Source organism: Xyrauchen texanus, chromosome 48 (assembly GCF_025860055.1).
Source record: "Xyrauchen texanus isolate HMW12.3.18 chromosome 48, RBS_HiC_50CHRs, whole genome shotgun sequence".
Classification (NCBI taxonomy): domain Eukaryota; kingdom Metazoa; phylum Chordata; class Actinopteri; order Cypriniformes; family Catostomidae; genus Xyrauchen; species Xyrauchen texanus.
This window is the reverse complement of record NC_068323.1, coordinates 1657000-1684425: the sequence shown is the minus strand read 5'-3', so window position 1 is coordinate 1684425 and position 27426 is coordinate 1657000. Positions and strand designations below refer to the sequence as shown.

At 41.4% G+C, this 27426-nt stretch overlaps 4 protein-coding genes across 4 annotated transcripts in view; 3 read left to right on the top strand and 1 right to left on the bottom strand.

The window, feature by feature from the left end:
* The window catches only part of LOC127639803 (hepatocyte cell adhesion molecule-like), a 328338-nt gene that overhangs the window by 96016 nt on the left and 204896 nt on the right, over window positions 1-27426 (bottom strand). The window lies entirely within an intron of this gene.
* Window positions 965-27426, top strand: part of LOC127639806 (SLAM family member 9-like) — a 156041-nt gene continuing 129579 nt past the window's right edge. Inside the window, exons 1-2 of the mRNA XM_052122055.1 lie at window positions 965-1004; window positions 2328-2695. The gene's annotated coding sequence lies outside the window, so the exon portion shown is untranslated. The remainder of the gene's footprint in view (window positions 1005-2327; window positions 2696-27426) is intronic.
* Window positions 12090-18925, top strand: LOC127639812 (SLAM family member 5-like). The gene is made up of 4 exons (XM_052122063.1): window positions 12090-12207; window positions 12593-12925; window positions 13816-14100; window positions 18782-18925. The coding sequence occupies exons 1-4, from the start codon at window positions 12159-12161 to the stop codon at window positions 18910-18912; spliced, it is 798 nt and encodes a 265-aa protein (XP_051978023.1). The 5' UTR covers window positions 12090-12158; the 3' UTR covers window positions 18913-18925.
* The window catches only part of LOC127639816 (voltage-dependent calcium channel subunit alpha-2/delta-2-like), a 29784-nt gene continuing 25597 nt past the window's right edge, over window positions 23240-27426 (top strand). The window contains 1 exon segment of the mRNA XM_052122068.1: window positions 23240-23488. Coding sequence (XP_051978028.1) covers window positions 23385-23488 — 104 coding nt within the window. The 5' untranslated portion in view covers window positions 23240-23384.

Below are 27426 nucleotides of genomic sequence, written 5' to 3'. Positions count from 1 at the left end.
TATTCCACCTCCAGAGAGAGACTTCTGTTGAGATCAGACACACTGATGGAGGACAATAAACTGTTTCCTTTGTACCAGGAGAGAGTCACCTGTGTCACATTCACCACTGAACACACCAACACACATTTAGAGCTTGAAGAACATTGAGAAGAGTCTCTGATGATCACAGGAACCGGCAGACGAGCTGGAAAGATAATTCAGAGTCAATAAAATAAACATCAAACATCAGTTTCATCATAATCAGTCGCAGTTTATTGTGATCTGTGAGTCTCAGAAGACAAGAGTGTCAGACCTTCAGTCTTCTCATTACATTGCATGATTTATATTGTTTTTGATATTTATAATAGTATGATGATGATGTGAGAATGAAATATGAAGAGGACACTGATGTTATTTCTGTACTCACCATAAACAGTCACATTGAATATATTAAATGATATTGTGTTTGTGATGATCTGTGCTTTATAAAGTCCAGTGTGTGCGGTTGTGATGTTTGTGATGGTGAGATCTCCAGTCTGATTGTTCAGCTGCAGTCTGAATCTCAACTGTTCGTCCATTATTGAGGTTATATTTGCTGGTCTGTTGATTTCTGCTATAACAGTATCTGGATTCTGAGCTCCAAACATCCAGTGTAAAACATCATCATCTCTCAGTATTTCAGTATCATCAGTGTGTAAAGTGACAGAATCTCCCTCCATCACTGACACTGACTTCACTTTATCTGGATCAACACCAAACACACCTGCAGACACAAAGAAACATCTTTATTATCATGCGACACCACATCCACATGTGTGGACTTTGTATTTTAGCTTCGCTACATGCAACACATTAATTAAATGAGTTAAAACCGACTCAATACTGTTGACAAAACTCATCACAGTAATTTAAGGGTTAATCTTCTGGCGCAGCGTGACACGTGACACAACAGCATGACGTCGATTGACAGGAAGTGATTTACAGGAAGTGCTGCTACTGGCGCTGCGCCAACAAAAGTGCCTCTGGTAAGAAACCTCTTTAAGTTTGTTGATTGAAATCTGTTTGGTTGTAAAGAGTCTCTAATTTCCTTTGATTTGTGATTTAAAGATTATATTCGTTTTTCTTGATTCAGCGCGCTGATAAACATGATGTCCACATATGAGGAAATTAGGACCACATTCCCAAAAGTTGAAAAAACATGTTTGTTATTTTGAATATGTTTCAACATTAACACATCTGTGGGTCATTTAGCTTCATATTAATATATATTTTGTTATTTTATTCTGTTGTCACTTTACAATACTGTTCTATTCATTAACATTAGTATATACATTCTTATATATTTGCTTTCAGAGGCTTTATATGGAGTTAGGATGAAAATAAGGTGCATTTAAAACTGTTCTGAGACCAGTGCAGACAGACAGCACACTGGAGGTTAAGTCATGCACTAAATAGGGAGCAAGGGAGCATCATATATCTCTCTATGCAGTTAAGTGCATTCAACAGTTTCAGGCTGCAGATGATGTTTGGATCACTCAACATGTTTGACACACATGGGACAATGATCATCAGTACATAGATTCACCATTTATCATGTTTAATAAGGAGGTTAAATTCTAAAAGTGTAAATGATCTGCATTTTAAAATGATTTTTCACACTTAATACCACGTTAATATCTAATAAAAGTAAATACTAAAGTAGATGAGTAAGGATTAGTTTGGTCTTAGTTAGTGGTCGACTGATATATTGCCGAGAGCGATAATTCAGACAATATCGCGTTTGAGCTCATAATATTAAACTGCTCATCTGTTTCATTCTCTCTCTCTCCTCAACAGTTCCCTGTAACTTTAACTGACTTGTTTAATGATAAAAAGACAAATATCAATCAAACTAATATCATATACCATCAGCAAATATCCAGATATCTCCTGTTGGAGCCATTCTGTGTATTGGCATGGGGTGGTGCTGTGTTCTGCCACGAGTCTACTTAAGACAGGGGTTAATTAGTGCAGGTGTGGCACACGGGGAGGTGCATGGTTTTTGACCATGAGGCACGGCGTGTAATCATGGAGACTGACTTGAATTAAGTTTATTATTAAATGTTTTATATTCGTTATGTTAATAAATGGATTGGCATATCAGACTTTAAGTTCAGACTTTTGAAAGTTTATTATTTTACCTTATTTTATTATTTTAAGCCACAAGGAAACAGCACGCCCGCAACACGCGTGCAAAACAACTTAAACGTGCGCCAACAGTTAGTCAAAAACCACCTCTGTATGAGAAAAAGACTGATCAAGTTTAAACGACACAATCCTTGTGCTGTTCGTGCACCTTGTTTCGACAGTGATCGGCTGAATGGAAACGCATTGGGCCAGTAGACCTAGGGGCGCAGCGGTCCTCACATTGGACAGTGAGGCGGCCAGGAAGCAGTGATGACGGGCGGAGGTCGGTGACGGACGGCGGTGATCGGTGACGGACTGCAGTGATCGGTAGCGGACGTCGGAATCGAGCACTTTGGGCCTCACATTGGACAGTGAGGTGGTCTGGACGCGTTGAGGACGGACGCCATAGACGACGGAGGTCGGTGAGCGGCCTCACATTGGACAGTGAGGTGGTCTGGACGTGGTGCAGGTGAAGATTGGACACTTCGATGCAGACACTACGTCGGACAGTGGAGGAAAGTTCTTTCGGACCTAGAACGAATAAAGCGAGGTAACGGCAATTAACACACACACATAAGATGTAGTATGACTTTTAAGAGCTGCAGTTATTAAAATGTGAACAGCAAGAATGAAAAGGGAATACATACATTGACATTTGGTTTAAAGTAAACGAGGACTTGAAATAAGAGACATTTGGGTCAAGGGGTTTACACAAGAAAATTAAAGTGTTTATGCTTTATTTCTGATTTCTTGTTTTCATGATATTTAAATTAAATGTTGTTTTTCGGTGGTTGAAAAGAAGGTAAAATGGATGAAAATCATCAAGGTATCGAGGTAACACATGTGGTGTCGGCTGACTCTCAAAATGATAACGAGGAAGAAGCCTCTGTGAAAAAAAGGTCTATAAAACTTACAACAAAAGCACTGCTTTCTAAACTAAGTGACTTAGAGACACTAAGAAAATCCAAATTAAGTAAAGCTGCCAACATCAAACAAACTGTTCAAGGTTTAATGTGTGACGCTGTTATGAAGCTGAAATAAAATGTAGCTTCAGCAAATATCAAGCCTTGATTAATGACGCATAGGTTGCACATAACAATCTGCTTGAGTTGCTACCCGTAAAAGAAAAAAGAAAAGCATGAAATATGGTTCAAAGCAAAGCTTTTAAGTGTGAACAAATTTTTCCAGCGTGTGGAAAATTATTTTAAGAGTACAAATAATGGTACTACTGAAGATGTTCACCTTGAGGATGATATAAAGCCAACGGACAGTGTATCAAATGTTGGAACATCATCTTGCACTAAAAGCCGCACCAGTGAAAGATCAAGTCGATCAAGCAAAGCTGCATTTGAAGTTGCACAAGCAGAAGCCAAGAAAGCTGCACTCCTGGCACGCGCAGCAGCGCTAAAAAAGAAACATGAATTGGAGCAGGAGGAAGAATCATTACGCAGAAGGATGGAACAAGTGGAAATGGATGCTGATATTGAAGCCTCAGATGCAGAGTTGGCAGTACTGCAAGAATTTTCGGATCAGGATGGAATGGGATCTTATGTTGAGAAGCAAAGATCGAAATAAATACCTGACATTCCTGATGCAAAGTTTGAGAAGTCTACAAGATTGATGAGAAATAAAGGCTTACCTGTTGCAGTTGCAGGACCCACTGAAAAAGCACATGCAGTTGATGACAATTCTACATGACAGATTCTGCAAAAGCAAAATGAAATAACCCAGTTGCTATTGGAGAAGCAGTACCAAAGTGACTTCAATGAAAAAATCGCTGACGACAAAGAAGAAATGTCAAGACAGGAGGCAGGATTCATTAAAATAATGGAAAAATCTGTAAACTTAAAGGACGGACATTACAGTTTAAAGCTGCCATTCAAAGCCCAGGAGGTAACACTGCCAAACAATCGTTGTATTACTCAACAGCGCCTCATTGGACTAAGAAGGAAAATGGAAAGAAATGAGAAGTTCCACCAAGAATACACAAGCGTTCTTGAGAATGTCATCAGCAGTGGCTATGCAGAAATAGTACCACAGGATCAATTGCGTTGTGGAGAAGATACACTCCGTGATGAGGAATGTAGAACAGGTTATCACCCACGCAAAGGTAAGTTGCGAGTTGTCTTCGACTGTGGAGCTAAGTTTAAAGGAACATCTTTGAACGAACAGCTTCTACAAAACCAGTTGCTTTTATGTCTGATGTGAAGTCTATGTTCTATAAAGTCAAAGTGGCTGAGGAAGACAAAGACTTTCTAAGGTTCCTGTGGTGGCCTAATGGAGATCTGTTCAAGCAAGTTGAAGAGTACAGAATGACTGTACATCTCTTTGGAGCAGTGTCATCACCTAGTTGTGCATTTTATGCTTTAAGGAAGACTGCAGACGACAATCGGGACAGTTATTAGGACAAAGAGATTTGTACACTAAGGACAGGAAAACCCGTAAAAAAGTGTAGCCCTATAAACAAGCTGAATCCTGTTCTAGAGGATGGACTGTTAAGAGAAGGTGGAAGATTGTCCAGGACTGCAATGCCCGAAGAGAGCAAACACCCAGTTATCCTGTGTAAAGATCAGTACATCTCCATGTTAATTCTTAAAAATGTTCATGAACTGATGAGGCATGGTGGGAGAAATTACATCCTCTCCAAATTGAGAGAAAAGTTCTGGGTCACTCAAGCCAATGCAGCAGCAAGGAAAATCTTGTTAAGTTGTGCTTTTTGCAAACGTCACAAAGGAAAAATGTGTGATCAAAAAATGAATGATCTCCCCAAAGAAAGGATTACTCCATACTTACCTCCATTTACTAATGAGGGAGTGGACTATTTTTGGCCCATTGAGGTAAAACAAGGACGTTCCTATGTGAAACGTTATGGGGTTATCTTTACATGCATGGCCAGCAGGGCAGTTCATTTAGAATTGGCACACTCATTGGACAAAGACTCTTGCATCAGTGCTATTCTTATGCGTCTTATGTCTTATCGCGAGCGTAAGCAAGCTTGAATGACCGACCAATTACGAGAGTTAATCCTAATGATTTAGAACCACTGACACCTAACCATCTTCTTACTTTGAAAAGGAAACCAGTTTTGCCTCCAGGTCTGTTTGATCAAAGGGACCAGTACATAAGACGAATGTGGAAACAGGCTCAGTATCTTTCAGATTTATTCTGGAAAAGGTGGACAAAAGAGTATCTTGTTACTCTACAGGAAAGACAAAAGTGGAACAAAACAAAACGTAATCTTGCAGCAGGAGATATCGTTTTGGTTGCAGATGCTACAGCACCATGAAATTTTTGGATGATTGGAAGGATTATTAAATCCTTTCCAGACAAATCAGGCATAGTCAGATCTGTGCAAATCAAAACCAAAACAAACATAATTGAAAGACCAGTGACAGAATTAGGCCTATTGGTAGAACAGTCAATGTAAAAGTGAACAAACACACCAAAGAGGGGTTTATTTGTTTGTTGTTTTTATTGTAAGATGTTTTTTGTTGTATTAATGTCTCCATACATGTATATGTTTGTAATTGTTATTTTTTGTAGTGCCATGAACAATTAGGGGCCGGTTGTGTTGGAGCCATTCTGTGTATTGGGATGGGGTGGTGCTGTGTTCTGCCACGAGTCTACTTAAGACAGGGGTTAATTAGTGCAGGTGTGGCACACGGGGAGGTGCATGGTTTTTCACCATGAGGCACGGCGTGTAATCATGGAGACTGACTTGAGTTAAGTTTATTATTAAATGTTTTATATTCGTTATGTTAATAAATGGATTGGCATATCTGACTTTAAGTTCAGACTTTTGAAAGTTTATTATTTTACCTTATTTTATTATTTTAAGCCACAAGGAAACAGCACGCCCACAACACGCGTGCAAAACAACTTAAACGTGCGCCAACATCTCCTTTTAACAGACGTAATAAACCAACCTCACAAAACTTGAGCAGATCTAGTATCCTGTGGAGCGCTCATTTATTAACCTCTAAAGCACATATTCTATCAGTCCTCAACAGTTCCCTGCAACTTTTAACTTTCTTTTCTAATGATAAAAAGCAAATATCAATAATACTTATATAACATACTGTTAGCAATATGCAGATTTCTCATTTCAACAGATTTAAACAAATGCACAAAAATCCAGCGTTTTCTTCCCGTCGAGTGTTCATCTAATATTCTTCCTCTGAAGCGTGTATTCTATCATCCAGAATCAAAACTTCACGATCAATTGTTCCTCTGATTCACAAATCATGATGGTCATTCTGTGTCAATTCAAGCCGGTGATCCAGTCATGTCTTATTCACTACGCACTATTTGAACAATTGATTTAATTCTGTGTTTTTTGAGTAAATGTGATTGTTGATGCGCACATCTCATCCATGGTTGCTGGAGTACTGTGTGTACTGTTATTTCCTTCTTTCTAATATATTTGAGCAATTTTATGTTATTTACAGTATTAAATTGTGTGATGTATTGTATCGGCCGCCCTGCTCTCTGGATATCTGCATCGGACATTACCATATCGGTTTATCACTAGTCTTAGTCTTGTATGAGATTGGTCAGAAATTACAACTTTTTTCTGGGAATTGTAGCCAATAAAAAAACTTGTTTTATGTTCATAGTAGCAACTCCTTTTTCCATATTGTAAGAATGAATAAACAATCAATTACTTACCCTCAAAATGCCACAAGCATAAATGCAGCAAAAGTAATACAGGAACCATATTCTCCCACAGCACGTCCAAATTAGTAAGTAAAAACATGCAAATGAATTTAGTGTATTAATGTCAGTCACAGACGCACGTCACAGATCACACACAGTTCATTCACTGACTGTCTGATGCATATTACACATCTAAATGGAAAAGCTTCCTCAATCTAATAATCTGATTGGTTTATAGGGGCAATATGGGGCACACATGAGGTTGTTTAGCAGTCCTCTTTTATCACGTCCACATCCGAGGAACATCTTGCTGATAATGTCATTTTTTATTATAGCAGCAGTTGTTTGGTTCAATCACTGATGTGCTGTTTGACAAATATCAAATATTAGTTTGAATTAATTCACCACTTATCGACAAATGTTGTATAATGTTTAAAGTGAAAGACAGACTGTGAGCATGTACGGTGCATAATAAACCCTTTACACAGAAACTACACACGCATACTAACCACATACATCCATTAATAGACACACTTTGAGGATTGAAGCTGTTTGTCCACCTAACAGATCAAACCACTTCATTTACTCACTGACCCAAACAGAGCTCAATAAACCACAGCAGGTTTCTCATTGACTCACTAACTCAGTTTGAACACGAGTCTGAATAAATACATTTTATAACTTTCTTTAGATTGTTTAAATGGGGAAAAGAAAGAGAGGAAAATGTTAGGGACTGTTTGTTATTCGTTTCAGCATATTAATCCAGTGATGTCACTTCTCAACTGGATCTGATGTCATAAACCAGTACAGCCACAGCAGCCACGCCCACCAGAGTAGAGATGACCAATCGGATAACAGCTTCAGTGTAACCACAACAGTGAACACGATCTGAGGAAACAACAGAACAAACAGATGATAGTGTGCCATTGACCACTTTAGAAGTGACAGAAGGTACAAAACACCTGTGCAAATAAAGACATAATAATAAATAATAACAATATATAAATAATATCGAACATTCAATTAATAATATAGAAATAAAGTATTTGAAAGTATTATTAATGGGGGAGGTTGTTTCTGCGGTCAAACTTCTCTACAGGAACTCGTGGCTCATTAGAAGTCAAAGTGTGAATTGAGAAACTAGAAAATAACAAGATAATGCTGAAATAGCTTCATATTGATATATGTGTGAACTTTAGTCATGTCTCTTGCTAAACTTCCCCATCATGACCAAAGTAGACTTATCCGAGTTACTGAAATAAAACTGCAGTAAATGTGATTCAAACAACATTTGAAGGAGCCTCAGAGACATTTTTATTGATTTAGTTGCACTTTTGTGTTTTAAATCAGTTTTATTTGATTTATATTTCCATATTTGTAGTGATTTTAATCTCAGAAGAAGATTAAAGAAAATGATTCACAGTTTTATTTTCTGTTTGTGTTGGTGTCATCTGAGATTAAATGTGTTTTTATGACATCAGTGTTACAGAGTAAAAATCTGATTCAATGTTACAGTTTATGGAGAGAATTACAATGTGAAACACACACACACACACACACACTCCCAGAACTCTCCGGTTCTGTCCGTGTCGACCCGTCTATACAGACTCCTTCAGTGCAGCGTGAACAGGGTCTGTCCTCTCTGGGTATCCGGTCCTGTCTGTGTCGACCCATCTCTACAGACTCCTTCAGTGCAGCGTGAACACAGTCTGTGCTCTCTGGGTCTCCGGTTCTGTCTGTGTCGACCCGTCTCTACAGACGCCTTCAGTGCAGCGTGAACACGGTCTGTCCTCTCTGGGTCTCCGGTTCTGTCCGTGTCGACTCGTCTCTACAGACTCCTTCAGTGCAGCGTGAACACGGTCTGTCCTCTCTGGGTTGCCGGTTCTGTCCGTGTCGACTCGTCTCTACAGACTCCTTCAGTGCAGCGTGAACACGGTCTGTCCTCTCTGGGTCTCCGGTTCTGTCCGTGTCGACCCGTCTCTACAGACTCCTTCAGTGCAGCGTGAACACGGTCTGTCCTCTCTGGGTCTCCGGTTCTGTCCGTGTCGACCCGTCTCTACAGACTCCTTCAGTGCAGCGTGAACACGGTCTGTCCTATCTGGGTATCCGGTCCTGTCTGTGTCGACCCGTCTCTACAGACTCCTTCAGTGCAGTGTGAACACAATCTGTCCTCTCTGGGTCTCCGGTTCTGTCTTTGTTGACCCGTCTCTACAGAAACCAGCATTTGATCTGATCTCCCCCAGTAACACCAGCATCTGATCTGATCTCCCCCAGTACACCAGCATCTGATCTGATCTCCCCCAGTAACACCAGCATCTGATCTGATCTCCCCCAGTAACACCAGCATCTGATCTGCTCTCCCCCAGTAACACCAGTATCTGATCTGATCTCCCCCAGTAACACCAGCATCTGATCTGATCTCCCCCAGTAAAACCTGCATCTGATCTGATCTCCTCCAGTAACACCAGTATCTGATCTGATCTCCCCCATTAACACCAGCATCTGATCTGTTCTCCCCTAGTAACACCAGCATCTGATCTCCTCCAGTAACACCAGCATCTGATCTGATCTCACCCAGTAACACCTGCATCTGATCTGATCTCACCCAGTAACACCAGCATCTGATCTGATCTCACCCAGTAACACCTGCATCTGATCTGATCTCACCCAGTAACACCTGCATCTGATCTGATCTCACCCAGTAACACCAGCATCTGATCTGATCTCACCCAGTAACACCTGCATCTGATCTGATCTCACCCAGTAACACCTGCATCTGATCTGATCTCCCCCAGTAACACCAGCATCTGATCTGTTCTCCCCCAGTAACACCAGTATCTGATCTGATCTCCCCCAGTAACACCAGCATCTGATCTGATCTCACCCAGTAACACCAGCATCTGATCTGATCTCACCCAGTAACACCTGCATCTGATCTGATCTCCCCCATTAACACCAGCATCTGATCTGTTCTCCCCCAGTAACACCAGCATCTGATCTGATCTCCCCCAGTAACACCAGCATCTGATCTGATCTCACCCAGTAACACCTGCATCTGATCTGATCTCACCCAGTAACACCAGCATCTGATCTGATCTCACCCAGTAACACCAGCATCTGATCTGATCTCCCCCAGTAACACCAGCATCTGATCTGATCTCACCCAGTAACACCTGCATCTGATCTGATCTCACCCAGTAACACCAGCATCTGATCTGATCTCCCCCAGTAACACCTGCATCTGATCTGATCTCACCCAGTAACACCTGCATCTGATCTGATCTCACCCAGTAACACCAGCATCTGATCTGATCTCCCCCAGTAACACCAGCATCTGATCTGATCTCACCCAGTAACACCAGCATCTGATCTGATCTCCCCCAGTAACACCTGCATCTGATCTGAACTCCCCCAGTAACACCAGCATCTGATCTGAACTCCCCCAGTAACACCAGCATCTGATCTGATCTATGATGCCTTTTTTAAGTTTAAGCCAAACATTTTATGAGTCTTTTTTCGTGATTGATAGGCTGTTTTTTAAAGTCTCTTTGTACTAAATGATGACCCCACCAGAGTCTCTTCCACGTTTCACGTTACAGTTTTTAAGTGATGGCAATAATATTTCCCTGTATCCTAAAGGGCAGTGACTGTCCACGTCTGATCTGCACCATGTTTCTTGCAGAATAATGATGTCCTGGTTATAAATGTTTTTCAAGAACTCAGTTTTTAAAGTCTTGGCCCCTAAGATTGTGGAGTAGAGGCCTTGAATATTCCAAGAGCTTATAGTGAAAGAAGTCATAGTGAATAAAGTGAGGTGTTTTGGTGGTCCAGATGGTTACCCCAGTATTCTACAGATGAGATGTAGAAGATGTTTCACCTCTGTAATGTCTGAGGAGTCCGTGTGTATTTTACCCTTCACTACATCCGCATAAGTGAGCTGTTGTGATTGAGGAAAGGGCTGTGCGGTTCTGTCCTGTGCCTCCTGTTGTTGTGTGTGAGGGTCCATGTTTGTTGGTTGACTGGAGCTGGGTTGAGAGTTTGGTTGGGCTTCAGTGTGTTGTGGTCTGTTTGGTTGCTCTCTTCTTATTGGAGTGTGTCTGTTTTTTGGGCCCCTTTGTGTAGTTGAAAGTTGGTTCCCGCGATGACTGTTGGAACTTGTACACCGACGTTGTGAGGGTGCAGATTGGGAATTTCTGCAGAGCAATGAATCTTTTAGGTTTTTAGCAAAGACACTTACACTCTCCTGGCTTAGATGCACATGGTCGTATAAATCCTCAGTCGTTAGACTTGGGTGGTGGGCAACTTTGATGGCCGTAAGGCTGGAACATGCAGTTGTTATCCTCTGGTTGATGCTTTTGATCAGGTTGGCAGGGTAGTACTTCATGTGTAGCAGGGTTGAGATGGTGATGTTGGCCTGCGGGAATTCCCTGCTAGCCTTCTTAGCCACTCTTATGACACTATCTGCAACTCTTTCCCTCTGGGTATAGAGGTCGTTGGTTCCTGTGTGGATGATAATGTTCTGTGGGTTGTGCAGAGTGGACTGACAGAGGATTTGGAGTGCACTGTTTGTTGTGGGGCACCAGAATTAGCCAACCGTGTGTTTAGGGAATAGCTTTCGGTGATGCAAGAACTTACCATTTGAGTCTATAAGAATTGCTGTTTTTGGTTGTTGTAGTTTCCAGATTTGAGGTTTCCGAGAGAGCTTTGGGGTGTGGTGAGGGGTTTGAGGGGTTTGTGTTTGAGGAGGACTGCGCTGAGCTGGTTGTGTGACAGTACTGTCGCTGGTCTCCTGACTGTTCTCTGTAGCTGGTTGCTCATTGTCTGTCTGTGAGTCTGTGGATGAGCAACTGAAATGCACTGTATCGGTGGTTCTGCTTACGTCCTCCAGTTTTTCATTAATGCTATGAAAAAGTGTGTCTTTTTCCATCAGTTCTTTTCTCAGTTCAGACACTTTTTCATTTAAATGATTGTTGTCTTTTAGGATAATTTTTATTTTCATCTCCAGCAATCCTATTGTGGTGTGGTATTCTTCTTTGAAAGCCTTTAACTCCTCTCTTAGATGCTGAGAAGTGTCAGTTTACTGGAGTTTGCTTTCTTTGAATTCAGTGAATTCTCACTCTCTCTCTAGAGTCTCTCTCTATCTCTCTCACTCACTCTCTCTCTCTCTCTCTCTCTCTCTCTCTCACTGTCTCTCTCTGTCTCTCTCTTCCTCTCTCTCTCTCTCTCTCTCTCTCTCTCTCTCTCTCTCTCTCGACAGAACTTTATAAACTCTCCCCTCCTCTAGTTGTCGTCACTCAAGATAGTTTAGTTGAAATATCTGGTGATTTCAGACTTGTGTTGAGTTATTTCAATGAATAATGTTTCACACATGGCTTTTATTGTGTTTGTTCTTGTGGCATGTGTTCGGTAAGTCAACTTTCTTTCTTATTTATTGACAGTTTATTGTAAAGGACTATCAACATCATTGTTTGCTGTTTTTCTGAGAAATATTCAGTTGATCTGTGTAAATAACACTTTATATCGATCAATAAATGATTGTATTAAATGTAACGTTTTGAAGACATCATATCATCAGACTCATTTTACTTTCAGTCAGTATCATTACACAAATATTTCTGTTTGTATTTGCTGTTATTTCAGTGGAGAACTATTGAACATCTTATTCATTTATCAGTTTTCATGAATCTGTTTCAACACTTCATTGACTAAAAGTTATTCCTCATTTAATGTGTGCAAAACGTGTTTCAAAGATCAAAATAAAAGTTCAAGTTCACATTGTTTGTGTCTGCAGGTGTGTTTGATGTTGATCCAGATAAAGTGAAGTCAGTGTCAGTGATGGAGGGAGATTCTGTCACTTTACACACTGATCTTACTGAAATACAAGATAAAGATGAGATCAACTGGAGGATTAGACCTGAAAACATTCGCGTCGCTAGAATCAAGACAAAGATCTTCAATACATATGAAAATGTTCTTGGTGGGAGATTCAGAGGTCGACTGCAGCTGAACCATCAGACTGGAGATCTCACCATCACAGACATCACAACTGAACACACTGGACTTTATCAACTAAACCTCATAACTGGGAAGAAAACAACAAATTATTTCAGCGTCACAGTTTCTGGTGAGTGTTACAGTGTCGTCTGTCTTCATCATTATATTAATAATCATTTTCAGAATCTATAAAGATATTTCAGACTGATTCATATATTTGAAATGATATTAATAGATTCAGTCAGATTATTATTTTCTTTCTAATGATCATGTATTATGTCATTTATCTGACCGTATAATAACTATAAAACGTTTCTTTTCTCTATATTTACTTTTCTACATTTGATGTCTGTAATTTCTTCTTGATTAAATCTATTCTCAGATCGTATCGGTGTAAAACTGCAGATGTTGTTGCTCTTGTTTGATAAATGACTTGTTATGTTCATCATTTCTGTGTCACAAAAGCATCTGCGGCATCATCACATGTTCTATAACATGATATACTGGAGTAACAGATGTCAAACATTTCACTGTTCAGCATCTATAGATGACTTAATAAACACTCACTCAACACTCACTCAACACTCACTCAACACTCACTCAACACTCACTCAACACTCACTCAACACTAAATAAACACTCATTCACACATTCACTTACTCACACACTCACACATTCATTCACTCACACATTCACACACACACATTCACACACTCACACATTCACACACACACTCACAGATTCATACACACACACACTCACAGATACACACACACACACTCATCATTCACACATTCACACACACACATTTACACATTCACACACACATTCACACATTCACACACTCACACTTCCAAACACACACATTCACACACTCAAACTTTCACACATTCACACACACACATTTACACATTCACACACACACTCACACATTCACACAACACTGACAAGTAAAAGCATTTATGTATTTACTGTTCATTGTGTTTGTTCTCATTTCTGATCATTCTCTGATATTTCCAGCTCTGCCGGTTCCTGTGATCATCAGAGACTCTTCTCAATGTTCTTCAAGCTCTAAATGTGTGTTGGTGTGTTCAGTGGTGAATGTGACACAGGTGACTCTCTCCTGGTACAAAGGAAACAGTTTATTGTCCTCCATCAGTGTGTCTGGTCTCAGCAGTACTGTATCTTTACATCTGGAGGTGGAATATCAGGAGAACAACACCTACAGCTGTGTGATCAACAATCCCATCGGAAACCAGACTAAACATCTCAACATTACTGAAGTCTGTCAGACGTGTTCAGGTGGTGAGTTCAATGTTTGTTTACAGTCTCTGAAAATGCAAATTAATTTCTTTGATTCACTGTTGTGAGTTCTGATTGAAGTTAAACTAGTCGAAACTACACTCACCTAAAGGATTATTAGGAACACCTGTTCAATTTCTCATTAATGCAATTATCTAATCAACCAATCACATGGCAGTGGCTTCAATGCATTTAGGGGTGTGGTCCTGGTCAAGACAATCTCCTGAACTCCAAACTGAATGTCAGAATGGGAAAGAAAGGTGATTTAAGCAATTTTGAGCGTGGCATGGTTGTTGGTGCCAGACGGGCGGTCTGAGTATTTCACAATCTGCTCAGTTACTGGGATTTTCACGCTACAACCATTTCTAGGGTTTACAAAGAATGGTGTGAAAAGGAAAAACATCCAGTATGCGGCAGTCCTGTGGGCGAAAATGCCTTGTTGATGCTAGAGGTCAGAGGAGAATGGGCCGACTGATTCAAGCTGATAGAAGAGCAACTTTGCCTGAAATAACCACTCGTTACAACCGAGGTATGCAGCAAAGCATTTGTGAAGCCACAACACGCACAACCTTGAGGCGGATGGGCTACAACAGCAGAAGACCCCACCGGGTACCACTCATCTCCACTACAAATAGGAAAAAGAGGCTACAATTTGCAAGAGCTCACCAAAATTGGACAGTTGAAGACTGGAAAAATGTTGCCTGGTCTGATGAGTCTCGATTTCTGTTGAGACATTCAGATGGTAGAGTCAGAATTTGGCGTAAACAGAATGAGAACATGGATCCATCATGCCTTGTTACCACTGTGCAGGCTGGTGGTGGTGGTGTAATGGTGTGGGGGATGTTTTCTTGGCACACTTTAGGCCCCTTAGTGCCAATTGGGCATCGTTTAAATGCCACGGCCTACCTGAGCATTGTTTCTGACCATGTCCATCCCTTTATGGCCACCATGTACCCATCCTCTGATGGCTACTTCCAGCAGGATAATGCACCATGTCACAAAGCTCGAATCATTTCAAATTGGTTTCTTGAACATGACAATGAGTTCACTGTACTAAAATGGCCCCCACAGTCACCAGATCTCAACCCAATAGAGCATCTTTGGGATGTGGTGGAAGCAGGAGCTTCGTGCCCTGGATGTGCATCCCACAAATCTCCATCAACTGCAAGATGCTATCCTATCAATATGGGCCAACATTTCTAAAGAATGCTTTCAGCACCTTGTTGAATCAATGCCACGTCAAAGTCAAAGTCAAAGTACCTTTATTGTCCCACAAGGGGAAATTGAATTTGCAGCAATGCTCAACATAAAACACATAACATACAACAACACTCACCAACAAAACCAACCAGCAAAGAAGAAATTCACATTAGCGGCCAATGTACATAATGTATAATAAATAAATAAATAAAATACAGGACACCATCAAGTGCAAAAATGCAACTTGTGCAAATTAATATGAAGTGCTAATTGCCATTAAGGTGCCTCACAGCTGCCGAAATGAAAGATATGTGCATCCTCTTTGTTCTGCATCTAGGAACTTCGATACTTGCAGCTCAGAGGGCAAAAGCTCAAACTCTGTTCTAAGGGGATGATCCTGTGAATGAGCTATAGCTCTAACTTTCCTCTGTACCTGTTTTATGTATAACTCCCCTGGTTGAGCCTGACTTCTCCTGGAAATCTTGCTCGCCACTTTGACCAGACTACCAAGTCTGTTTTTATTTGTCAGGGAGAGGCTTCCAAACCAAGCAGATATGCAGAAAGATAAAACCGATTCAATGAAAGCACGATAAAACAGAATCATCATGTCTGACGAAACATTAAAAGTATTCATTTTCCTAAGAAAGTACATTCTTTGTTGGAATTTCTTTGAGACAGCATCAACCAACGGTTCAAAACACAGTTTGTTATCTAGAATGACTCCAAGATATTTGTATGTCTCCACGGGCTCAATATCCATGCCCTTAATAACCGTGACTGTAGGGGAAGGTGGTGTCCTCACGAAAGTCAATGATCATATCCTTAGTTTTAGATACATTCAGCTGTAAAGATGAACTATCACACCACTCTACAAAGTCACTAAGGACTGGCCCATGGTCCCGCTCATTCCCTGATAGCAAGCTGACAATAACAGAATCATCAGCAAACTTAAGTATGTATCTATCTTGGTACAAACTGCGACACTGGTTTGTGTACAGGATGTACAGGAGAGGAGACAGACAGCATCCTTGGGGGAACCAGTGGATGTAAAAGTGACTTCAGATAGGGTGCTGTTTGCCCTCACGCAGCTGAGATCTATCTGTTAAAAAATCCAATAACCAGCCCACCAAATTCAAATCCAGGTTAAAATCTGCAATCAGTCTCTCAGCGAGCAAAAGGGGCTGAATAGTGTTAAAAGCAGAAGTAAAATCAACAAATAAAAAGTCTGACATGAGTTTTTGCTCTATCCAGATGGCTAAAAATAAAGTGCAGTAGTGTGATCACAGCATCCTCCACACCCCTGCCAGACCTATATGCAAACTGCAGTGGATCTAACTGATCTCCAACCTGCAGTAAGACAGCCTCTTTGATAATTTTCTCAAAGCTTTTCATGACCAATGAGGTCAAGGCTACAGGTCTAAAATCATTCAAGGATTTTGGGGAGCTGCACTTGGCTAAAGGCACAATAATAGAATGCTTCCAACTTCTAGGAACTCTTTGTTGTGATAAGGACAAATTAAAAATGTACTGGAAGATAAGACAGAGTTGATCTGCACATGTTCTTAATAATTGCCCACAAATCTCATCTGGCCCCGGACTTTTTGATCTGGTGCGCCTAAATATGTTAGCCACAGTACTACTGTCAACAGTAATTGATGGAGCTGCCTGTGTAATAGCCCTTAAACCCTCCATTTCATCATCATAATCCAATTTGTTAAATCACGAATAGAATACATTGAATTCATCAGCCAAATGTTTATCAGATGAAAAACCATCCAGGACAACTCTGTTAGCTTTATCATTAGACCCAATCAGTGTTTTCATACCATTACAGGTTTTCTTTAAATTATTACTTCTCAAATCTGCCTCAATTTTTTCCTTATACCTTAATTTAGCCTTTTTAATTTCAGCCCTAATCTCTTTTTTCACAGCCCTCTCTCCATACACATCACCTTCATTAAAAACAGTTTTTCGTTTGATTAGTAAATCCTTAATGTCCTTAGAGAACCACTGTTTGTTGTTTGGAAACACCTTAACTTCCTTACTCGGGAGAACAGAGTCTTTGCAAAAAGAGATGTAACTACAGACAACGTCAGTAAGTTCATCAATATCAGAACAGGAGTCCTGAAACACTGTCCAGTCTGTGCACTCAAAGCAGGCTTGTAGCGCTGAAGAGCTGTCCTCCGTCCAGACCTTCACCTGTTTTCTAACAGGTTTCTCCCTCCTCAACAACGAGGTGTAGGTGGGTAAGAGGTGGACAGAGTTGTGGTCAGAGGAACCCAGCTGGCCCCGCCTTGGGCGTATATCGCCTTTAATGGAGCCGTAGCACAGGTCTAGAGTATTGTTACTGACGTGTGGGACATTTTACATACTGATAAAAACTGTACAGTGTTTTCTTTAGGTTACAATGAATAAAATCGCCAAGAATAAAATTAGGAGCACCAGGGAAATAGACTGAAGTTTGTTTACGGTTTTAAAAACAATGTCCATGGCGGACTTGGCGTCAGCTTTGGGGTGGATATAAGCCACAGTCACAAAAATCTGTGGGAAATCTCTGGGGAGGTAGTACGGCCGTAGTGACACAGACAACAGTTCGATGTCAGAGTGACAAATCCGGCTCTCTCACAGTAACATTGCTACACCATCTCCGATTTATGTATAGACAGACCCCTCCACCCATCGTTTTATGTGTCACCTCACTGTCCCGATCCAGGCGTAGAGGGGCTCCAAAGCCGCTGATATCCAGTGCCGAGTCTGAATCTGACTCCGTGAGCCAAGTCTCTGTAAAAGCCATAAGACACGCATCCCTGTAGTCCCGCAGATGTAAGACATTTGCACGTAATTCCTCAATCTTATTCCTGAGGGACCGCACATTAGCCAGTATAACCGAAGGCAAGGGGATGCGATTCCTGCCCAATAGCTTCCTGGTTCGCTGTTTCAAACCACCCCTTTTCCCCCGCTTCCTGGTTTGGCCTTGTTTTGTAAAGTCAATGTTTCTGCCAGTAAGTAATTCCAGAGGCAAATTCCCAGCCAGTGAATTGATGTTGAAGTCCGTCACGGCAGGATAGCACCATTGTAATCCCAATAGGAATTCGCGGGTGTATCGGAACGTGTGCTGCTGATCGCTCCAAGCGAAGTTTAAAACAGTCAGTAAAAATAGAGCGTAAAAAGTGACTTCCATCCTTCAGATATTCAACAGATATTCAGCAATGTTCAGACAACATTAAACAGCACACCACGAAGAGGAATTAAACCCTAAAAGACGTTTAAAACACAAAAACACGGACACGAGCTATAGCTGCTTGTCGCCTCATAACAGCGCCACCAAAATTTCAGTCGAATTAAGGCAGTTCTGAAGGCGAAAGGGGGTCAAACACAGTATTAGTATGGTGTTCCTAATAATCCTTTAGGTGAGTGTATTTCAATATTAGTTCATAAACCGGCTCAGTCCAGCTATCATCTGTTTGTTCTGTTATTTCCTCAGATTGTGTTCACTGTTGTAGTTTCACTGAAGCTGTGATCCGATTGGTCCTCTCTGCTCTGGTGGGCGTGGCTTCTGTTGCTGTACTCGTTTATGACATGATATCCAGAAGAGAAGTGACATCACCATCATGAATGCCAAATAATATTTTACTGCTTTTGAGTTTATCGTCACTATTGATGATAAATTTAAATGCTGCAATAAATATTTCACATTTTCAATAATACATTTTTACTGTTAAATATTAAGTACAAAAGTAAATATTACCTAAATGTAAACTGAAGAATGTATTTTCCTTGGATATATTTTGACCAATTTTTATGTACAGTATTACATCCACCAAAAATATATATTTTTTTACTGTATGGTTACAAAGAACATGGTAAAATAAATATTTATTTGTTTTCTAATCAGAAGAGTTTCACTGTTTAAGATTATCACCAGTTATAATTATTATTTATGACAGGACACATTGAATAGTACTGTTATCACCAACATAAAGATACAACAATATTGTTCTCATAAGTAGTTTTTAATATTCAGAAATATTCATTCACAATGTGCTTAAACCTGAACAATAAATAAAGCCTTTCATGTTTTAATCACTGTATATGTGAAATCAGTAAAACACTGTTTGTCCACTAGAGGTCAGAAATGATCACCACATGAGAGCACTTACAACAGCAGTGCACTGGATCTGTACTGAGTGTTCAAGTCAAACATGAAAGAATAAGTACACATTTATACTTACACTCTCTTGTGGAACATAACTATTCACTCTGTTTGTATGGGACAAAAGATGCAATGAAAGTGAATCGGTGACATTCACATTCTGTCTAACATCTTATGTGTCTCACAGAAGAAAGAGAGTCATAAAAGTCCAAGTAATTTTACAGAGACTGGAGTGCTCCACATTGACTTTGATTTGTCTGAACTGTATCTCTTAAAAACCGATTCAGAATAGTGGTGCATCAATCAAGACATTTCAAATTTTTTAACATTAAGATAAGCTGATAAAGATTTTTTTAAAGTGCCCTTTGCCTCACTTTTGCAAGTTATAGACATGTTTATGCCCCACACAGTAAAATTATGGTAACACTTTACAAAAAGTTTCCATTTGTTAACATTATTTAACATGAACTAATTAACTTAATGTTAGTTAAAACAGATACTAATACATTTACAAAAAATCAAAGGTTGTGTTAGATAAACTAATAATGAACAATTGTTTTATTAGCTAACATTATGGTTAATAAATGCTATAAAGACAAAAGAAGAGTAGATGGCCATGTTTTAGAAAAAATTACTACACAGCAATAATGAAAAATTATAGTGTTTTCAACATAAACTGGAGATTTGAAATCGGTCTGTAATTAGCCAGTTCTACAGGATCAAGTTGTGGCTTCTTAATATGCAGTTTGATAACTGCCATTTTAAAGTGTCTTTGGACATTTCCTAAGGATAGCGAGGAGGTAGGAGATTACAGAAGAGGTTCTGAGATTATAGGGAATACCTCTTTTAAGAGTTTAGTTGGTATTGGATCTAACATACATGTTGTGGCTTTTGATTTTTTTTATACGTTTTGTTAGCTCTTCATGACATATGTGTAACAAAGTCGATGAGATGATGATGTGTGACGAACCCAAGTGCAGATTTATTTACAAACATGATATCCAAAAAACCATAGCTCCAAACGTGAACTAAACATAAACATGAACATGAACTTGACTTAACATGACTTGACTATGAACTTGGGATAAACAATAACAAGACGTTACACAAACAATACCTGACAAAGGACAATGAGGCTTAAATACATGGACAAGGGAGAAACATGACAATGATAAACAATGACAAGACAGAACTGATAACAAGGTAACTAGACAATAAACCAATGAAAACAAGACACGTGAACATGGAGGGAAACATTAAATCGCATGACCAGGGGACCACATGACAAGGAACAAAACACATACAACCCTGACACTATGACAGCAAAGGTTTTAAGTTGCATGTGAGGAAAATTATGAGACACTGTTTTCTGAGGTGCTATGACAGCTGATTGCATAATTCCAATTTTATTTCTGGTTATTACAATTTTATCAGTGAAGAAATTCATGATGTCATGACTATTGTGCTGTGACGGAATATCTGTTTCTTTTGAGGCTATATACCTAATCAGTTTAGCCACAGTACTGAATAAACATCTAGGATTGTTGTGGTTATTTTCTATGAGTTTACTAAAATATGCTGACCTGGCAGCTTTTAGTGCCTGTCTGTACCTACAGACACTATCCTTCCATGCACGCGAAATACCTCTAATTTTATATTCTTCCACTTGTGCTCCATTTTCCAAGCTGCTCTCTTGAGAGCATGAGTGTGATCATTGTACCATGGTGCCGGGCTCCATCCATCCATCTTCAACCGCTTATCCAAAGTTGGGTCGCGGAGAGCAGCTCCAGCAGGGGGCCCTAAACTTCCCTATCACAAGCCACATTAACCAGCTCTGACTGGGGGACCCCGAGACGTTCCCAGGCCAGTGTGGAGATGTAATCTCTCCACCTAGTCCTGGGTGTTCCCCAAGGCCTCCTCCCGACTGGATGTGCCTGAAACACCACCCTAGGGAGGCGCACAGGGGGCATTCTTACCAGATGCCCAAACCACCTCAACTGGCTCCTTTCGACGCAAAGGTGCAGCGGCTCTACTCCGAGCTCCTCACGGATGACTGAGCTCCTCATCCTATCTCTAAGAGAGAAGCCTGCCACCCTTCTGAGGAAACCCATTTCGGCCACTTGTACATGCAACCTAGTTCTTTCGGTCATGACCCCGCTTTCATGACCATAGGTGAGGGAAGGAATGAAAATTAACCAGTAAATTGGGACAACGGTGTGATAGAGAGAGTGCAATACCGCCCCTGCTGCCCCGATTCTCCGGCCAACCTCCCACTCCATTGTGCCCTCACTAGTGAACAAGACATCGAGGTACTTGAACTCCTTCACTTGGGGCAATACCTCTTTGCCTACCCAGAGTACGCACTCAATCGGTTTCCTGCTGAGAACCATGGCCTCAGATTTAGAGGTGCTAATCCTCATTCCAGCTGCTTCACACTCGACTGCCAAGTGATCCAGTGAGAGCTGAAGGTCACGGACCAGTGATGACACGAAGACCACATCTGCAAAAAGCAGCGATGAGATCCCCAGCCCACCGAACCGCACCCCTTCCCCACCCCGACTACTCCTCGATATCCAGTTCATAAATATCACAAACCTGGCAGAGACCAACCCCCACATGGAATGAACTTGACTTGGTGCAGGGCTTCTTTATTTAATCGAAGGGAGGCGACACTATCAAGAGTGCTAGAGAAGACTGTATTTATATTTTCTGTTATTACATCAAGTTCTTCTAGACATTATGGCTTACTGAGTATGTGAGACAAATCTGGAAGATTATTAGTGAAGCCATCTTTAGTGGTCGAAAGAATAGTTCTACCTGAATGATAGCGTGGTGTAGATTGAGTGAAAGTAGCTGATCGCAGCATACAAGAGACGAGGTAATGATCCGAGATGACATCACTCTGCAGCAAAATATCTGTAGTATCAACATCAACTCCATATAACAGAATTCAATCTGGTTTCTTCAATCTGGTATGATTAAGTTGGTCCTGTCACCTGTTTCTCTATCTGTGAAACTCTTTCCACAATGATGACATGCGTAAAGCTCTTCAGTGTGGATTCTCACGTGGCTCTCAAAGTAATGTTTTGATGCAAAACTCTTTCCGTATTGATCACATGTGTGCAATTTCTTTCCAGGGTAAACGATCTTGAGATTTGTTAGATTTGCTTTGCATGTGAAGTTACCTGCCTCTACAGGGCAGGTAACAGATTTTCCAGATCCTCTTCTTTTTATCCTCTTTTCTGCAGTCTGTGAGTGACATTGTCATTTCTTACATCAGGTCTAAAATATACACACACACACACACACACAGAGAGAGAGATAAAGAGAGAGAGAGAGAGAGAGCTCTGTGTTTGATTGCTTTTCCTACTGTGATCCATTATTCCACTCTGTTCTCCACTTCTTTCCTGATTATCACCACTAGCAGTGCACAGATTATCTAATGAATGAATGGATTGTTATTTTTGTTTGGCAGGAATGAGTAATTATGCAAATTAATCTGATATAAATACTACATTTATTTCACTTTTAAACCAGAATGCCAAAAATCAAGTAAGGCAACTAATATTAACCAAGTGCCCACAATCTATCCAAAATATATTAGCTAATTCATTTGTTCAAGTTTTTGTTCTTTATTTGACTTATAATATGTGAAGAGTGGGCCTAAATATCTTTGTGGTGGTGTTTATTGAAATGTGACTATTGAATACATCTCTTTTCTCTGTTTCAGTGTGTTTGAAAAATGAATGAGGTCGCGCGCGCGCGTGCACGGCAGCATCATCACACGCAGCATCTTTCGTTCATTCCTCATTGCACTTCATATTTACTCCTGGCGCGAAACGAGCGATTAATACTGCGTCAGACGGGGATATTCCGTTCTGCTGGATTACCGTGAGGATATTTGCGCTGCTGGTTTGCGGTGTTTTCATGGAAAATGGCGAGATGTGTTCACGCGCGTCTGATGATGATGATGGTGGTGGTGATTTTCAGCGGATCATGGACCGCAGTGGACGCGCTCACGTTCCCCCAGCATTACACGTAAGAAAAACACTCTCTTATTAAGAAATACACGGATAAACTCGTTTCCACAGCATTTGTATGCACAGAAATACACGGATAAAACCATCAGATTTACTCAGCATTACATGTAAGACAGACTCATTTTCTCACGTATGCAAAAACAATAATTTCTTCAGCATTACAAGCACAACACAATCAGCTTTTCCCACAATAAATATATTTTGACTGCATTACATGTTTGAAACATTTGCACAGTATTATTCCAACTTTATACGCAAGAAAAACACCAATTAAAAAACAAATATACACATATTAAACACCAATATGCCCTCAGCATTACACATAATTTAAATATTCACATTTCCACAGAAATACACACATAAAACACTCATTCACACAGCAGAACATGTAAGAAAACACTAATTTTTGGTGCATTACATTTAAAAAAATAAAATGTAAAAAAAGTTTCTGCAGCATTACACATAATAAACATTCATTTATACAACATTACATGTAAGAAAACACTGATTTCCACTACAGTAAGAAACATTCAAGTAAGAAATACTAATTTCTGTTGCATTACACTATAAAAACAAAACAAAACACATTTATACCGCATTATTTGCTAAATAAATAAATACAAGTTTCTGCAACATTATTGCAGAAACTTGAGGCCTCGTTTACACAACACTGCAAGAAAACACATTTAAAAAAAATTAGACACAAAAAATAACACTCATTTATACCACATTACATGTAGGAAAATGTCTTGGTTACTGTCGTAACCTCCATTCCCTGATGGAGGCAACAAGAAGTTGTGTCGATGTAGTGACACTAGGGGTCACTCTTGAGAGCCCCGATTACATCTATTCTTTTGAGAAAAGGCCAATGAGAATTGGCGAGGGGAATTGGCATGCCACTCCCCCGGACATACGGGTATAAAAGGAGAAGGAATGCTGACTCTCATTCAGGTTTTGTGCTGAGGAGCCGAGACAAGGTCCGGCCATTTCAGCGGCTAGTACAGTGTTGTGGCAAGAGGGACGCAACATCTCATTCACTCCATCAGGGAACGGAGGTTACAACCGTAAACAAGACGTTCCCCTTCTGTTGTGTCGACGTTGTGTTGTTGTGTCGATGTAGTGACACTAGAGGTCCCTATAGATAAATGCCACAACAGCTGAACCGTGTTACATGAACTGGTGATTCAGGTGCAAGCAAGCTGCTGTGTGCATACTAGCAGGTGCATCAGTCTGCATGTAACCTCCCCCAATGCCCCCAAAAACCGGAGAGGTCCCACACGGAGATCAGATGCGATCTGGGGGGTGATTAACCTCCTAGCGCCTGTCAGGAAACTGATGATCAAGTTGTGCTTCCCTAAATACTTACCGTCTACTGCATTGTGATGTGCCGATATAGTGGCTACATACACCTTCAAGGTGGAGGGGGACAGCCGCCCCTCCAGCCTCTACTGCAGGAAGGAAAGCACAGATCCAACTGCGCATCTCTGGGTGTCTTCGAGTTGGGAAGAACACCACTTAGCAAACAGATGCCACTTCAAGTCATACAGACACCTCATAGATGGAGCCCTGGACTGAGTGATCGTGTCTAACACCTCAGGGGAATTCGCTAGGTGGAGTGCTGTTGCGAGGAGTGTGAGGTCAGAGAACCAAGTCAGTAAGGGTCAGTAAGGTGCTACTAGGATGACCTGCTCCTTGTCCTCCTTGACCTTGCACAACGTCTTTGCAAGTAGGCTCACTGGGGGAACGCATACTTGCATAGACCCATGGGCCAGCTGTGTGCCAGCTTGTCTGTGTCGAGGGGAGCCTCGGTCATGGCATTACAGAGCGGGCAGTGGGAGGATTCCTGGGAAGCGAACAAGTCCACCTGTGCTTGACCGAATCAACTCCAAATCAGCTAGACCACCTAGGGGTGGAGTCTTCACTCTCCCCTGTGCGTAACCTGCCACAACAGCATGTCTGCTGTGCTGTTGAGGTTGCCTGGGACATGAGTGGCTCACACCGACTTGAGTCGCTGCTGACTCCAGAGGAGGAGATGGCGGGCGAGTTGCGACATTCAACGAGAGCACATGCCGTCAAACACGTGCTTGCTCTGGATCAGTGGCAAAAGTCTCCACAGGGTGAGCAATACTGACATCAACCAACGCAGTCGCGGACCAGTCCAAGGACTGGTGGCTGCGTGCCCATTGCACACGGCACCTCAGCCACGCTTGAAGGTGTCCATCGTAACCACGACGTGCCTGGAGACCTGCTCTAAGTGAACCCCTGCCCGTAGAAATGCCAGGTCAGTTCAAGGGCTGAACAGACGGCGGCAGACCGGCGTGAAGAGCACGCAATGTGCGCCGTGGTGCCATACCCATCTCGGGACTCGAATCTGAAGCCAGTGCTGAATGCATCAACCTGAGCAGTGTGACCGCCGCTGAGGATGCCATATGCACCAGGAGCCTCTGAAAAAATTTCACTGGGACTGACATTTTCTGTCTGAATGCTCTCAGACAGTTCTGACTGCGTGTGCTTGCTCACTCGCAAGGCAGCGCCATCATTGAGACTGAGTCTAACTGAGCCGCGAAAGAGATGCTCTGAACCGGGAGAGCTTGCTCTTTTCCCAGTTGACCTGAAGCCCCAGCCGGCTGAGGTGCCTGAGCACCAGGTCCCTGTGCGCACACAACAAGTCCCATGAGTGAGCTAGAATCAGCCACTCGTCGAGATACGTTGAGAATGGCCGTGAGCAGCGCTCTGGGCCCAGGAACCAATCATAAAGCTGCAAGGTTTCAGGGCAGGGTGGAGGGATCCACTCCAGCTTGACACTCGCAGCCGCCTGGGCAAGCATGATGTCAGACTGAACCAGCCCACTCTCTGATGCTGAAAATCGAAAGCTCATCCGCTTCGCAAGCCTCAAATGAGATCGCAAACTCGACCTGAGACAAGCCGGTGGTCCCATTGCAGAACTCGCTGGGGCAAACGATCATGCTGGGGAATGGTAGGTCCGTGGGGTATTTCCCTTTTAAGTGCTTTAAAAAGGTGCTCTCCATACCACTCTTCTAGAAGAGAAATATACTCTTTTAGAGGAAGAATGTACTCTTTTAGGCTGCTGAAGCAACCAGGGGCATTCTCTGAACTTAGCTGGTGCAAGAGGATTGAGAAGCCGCTGTAATGTGCCATAAATCTAACAGCTTTTGTAGAGGTGAATGGATTTGCGGAGGAATTCAGCTCCATGAAACACAACCGCTCGGCTCCAAAGAAAATATCTAAATTAGTGGTTGCATACCAGCTCTTTTTATACCCGTATGTCCGGAGGAGTGGCATGCAAATTCCACTCTCCAGTTCCCATTGGCCTTTTCTCAAAGATCAGAGGTGTTTGGTGCTCCCAAGGGCGACCCTTAGTGTCACTACATCGACACAATGTTGAGTGAGTGACAGAAGGGGAACACTGATTTCCACAACAGCAAGAAACATTTCCGGTGCATTACATGTAAAATAAAGTATTTCTACGGCATTACATGTAAGAAACTTTGACATTTCTAAACAAACAGAAGCGATAATGGGTGAAATTTACAAAAGAGAACAAGCTTTAATTTCTACAGCATTACACCAATTTACACATAAGTAAAACTCATTTCCATAACGTTTCATGTGAGGTTTCAAAATCCAGGCCATCACTAATATTCATCTGGCATGTGATAGTAAAGGATCTACAGTATCTGTCTGTAGTTTAATACTGATGTGTGTGTGAAAGAGAATATAGGTCAAAGCGACCCTTATTTCAATGTATCTCTCTCCCTTTCTCTCTCCAGAGAGTGTGTGTGTCAGGTAATGGGCTGCAGGGAAGATGTCAGCGGTGTGTGTGTGTGAGACTCTGGGCATGCTCAGATTAGATGTTGAGAGTGTATCAGATCGCCTGAATCACTCTGACACACACACACACACACACACACCCTG

What these genes read in the sequence shown, in the direction of transcription:
- LOC127639812 (XM_052122063.1), top strand. Translation starts at nt 12,159, where the DNA reads ATGTTTCACACATGGCTTTTATTGTGTTTGTTCTTGTGGCATGTGTTC. An exon ending in GTTCTTGTGGCATGTGTTCG is followed by an intron (nt 12,208 to 12,592) that starts GTAAGTCAACTT and finishes TTGTGTCTGCAG; the next exon opens with GTGTGTTTGATGTTGATCCA. An exon ending in TTTCAGCGTCACAGTTTCTG is followed by an intron (nt 12,926 to 13,815) that starts GTGAGTGTTACA and finishes TGATATTTCCAG; the next exon opens with CTCTGCCGGTTCCTGTGATC.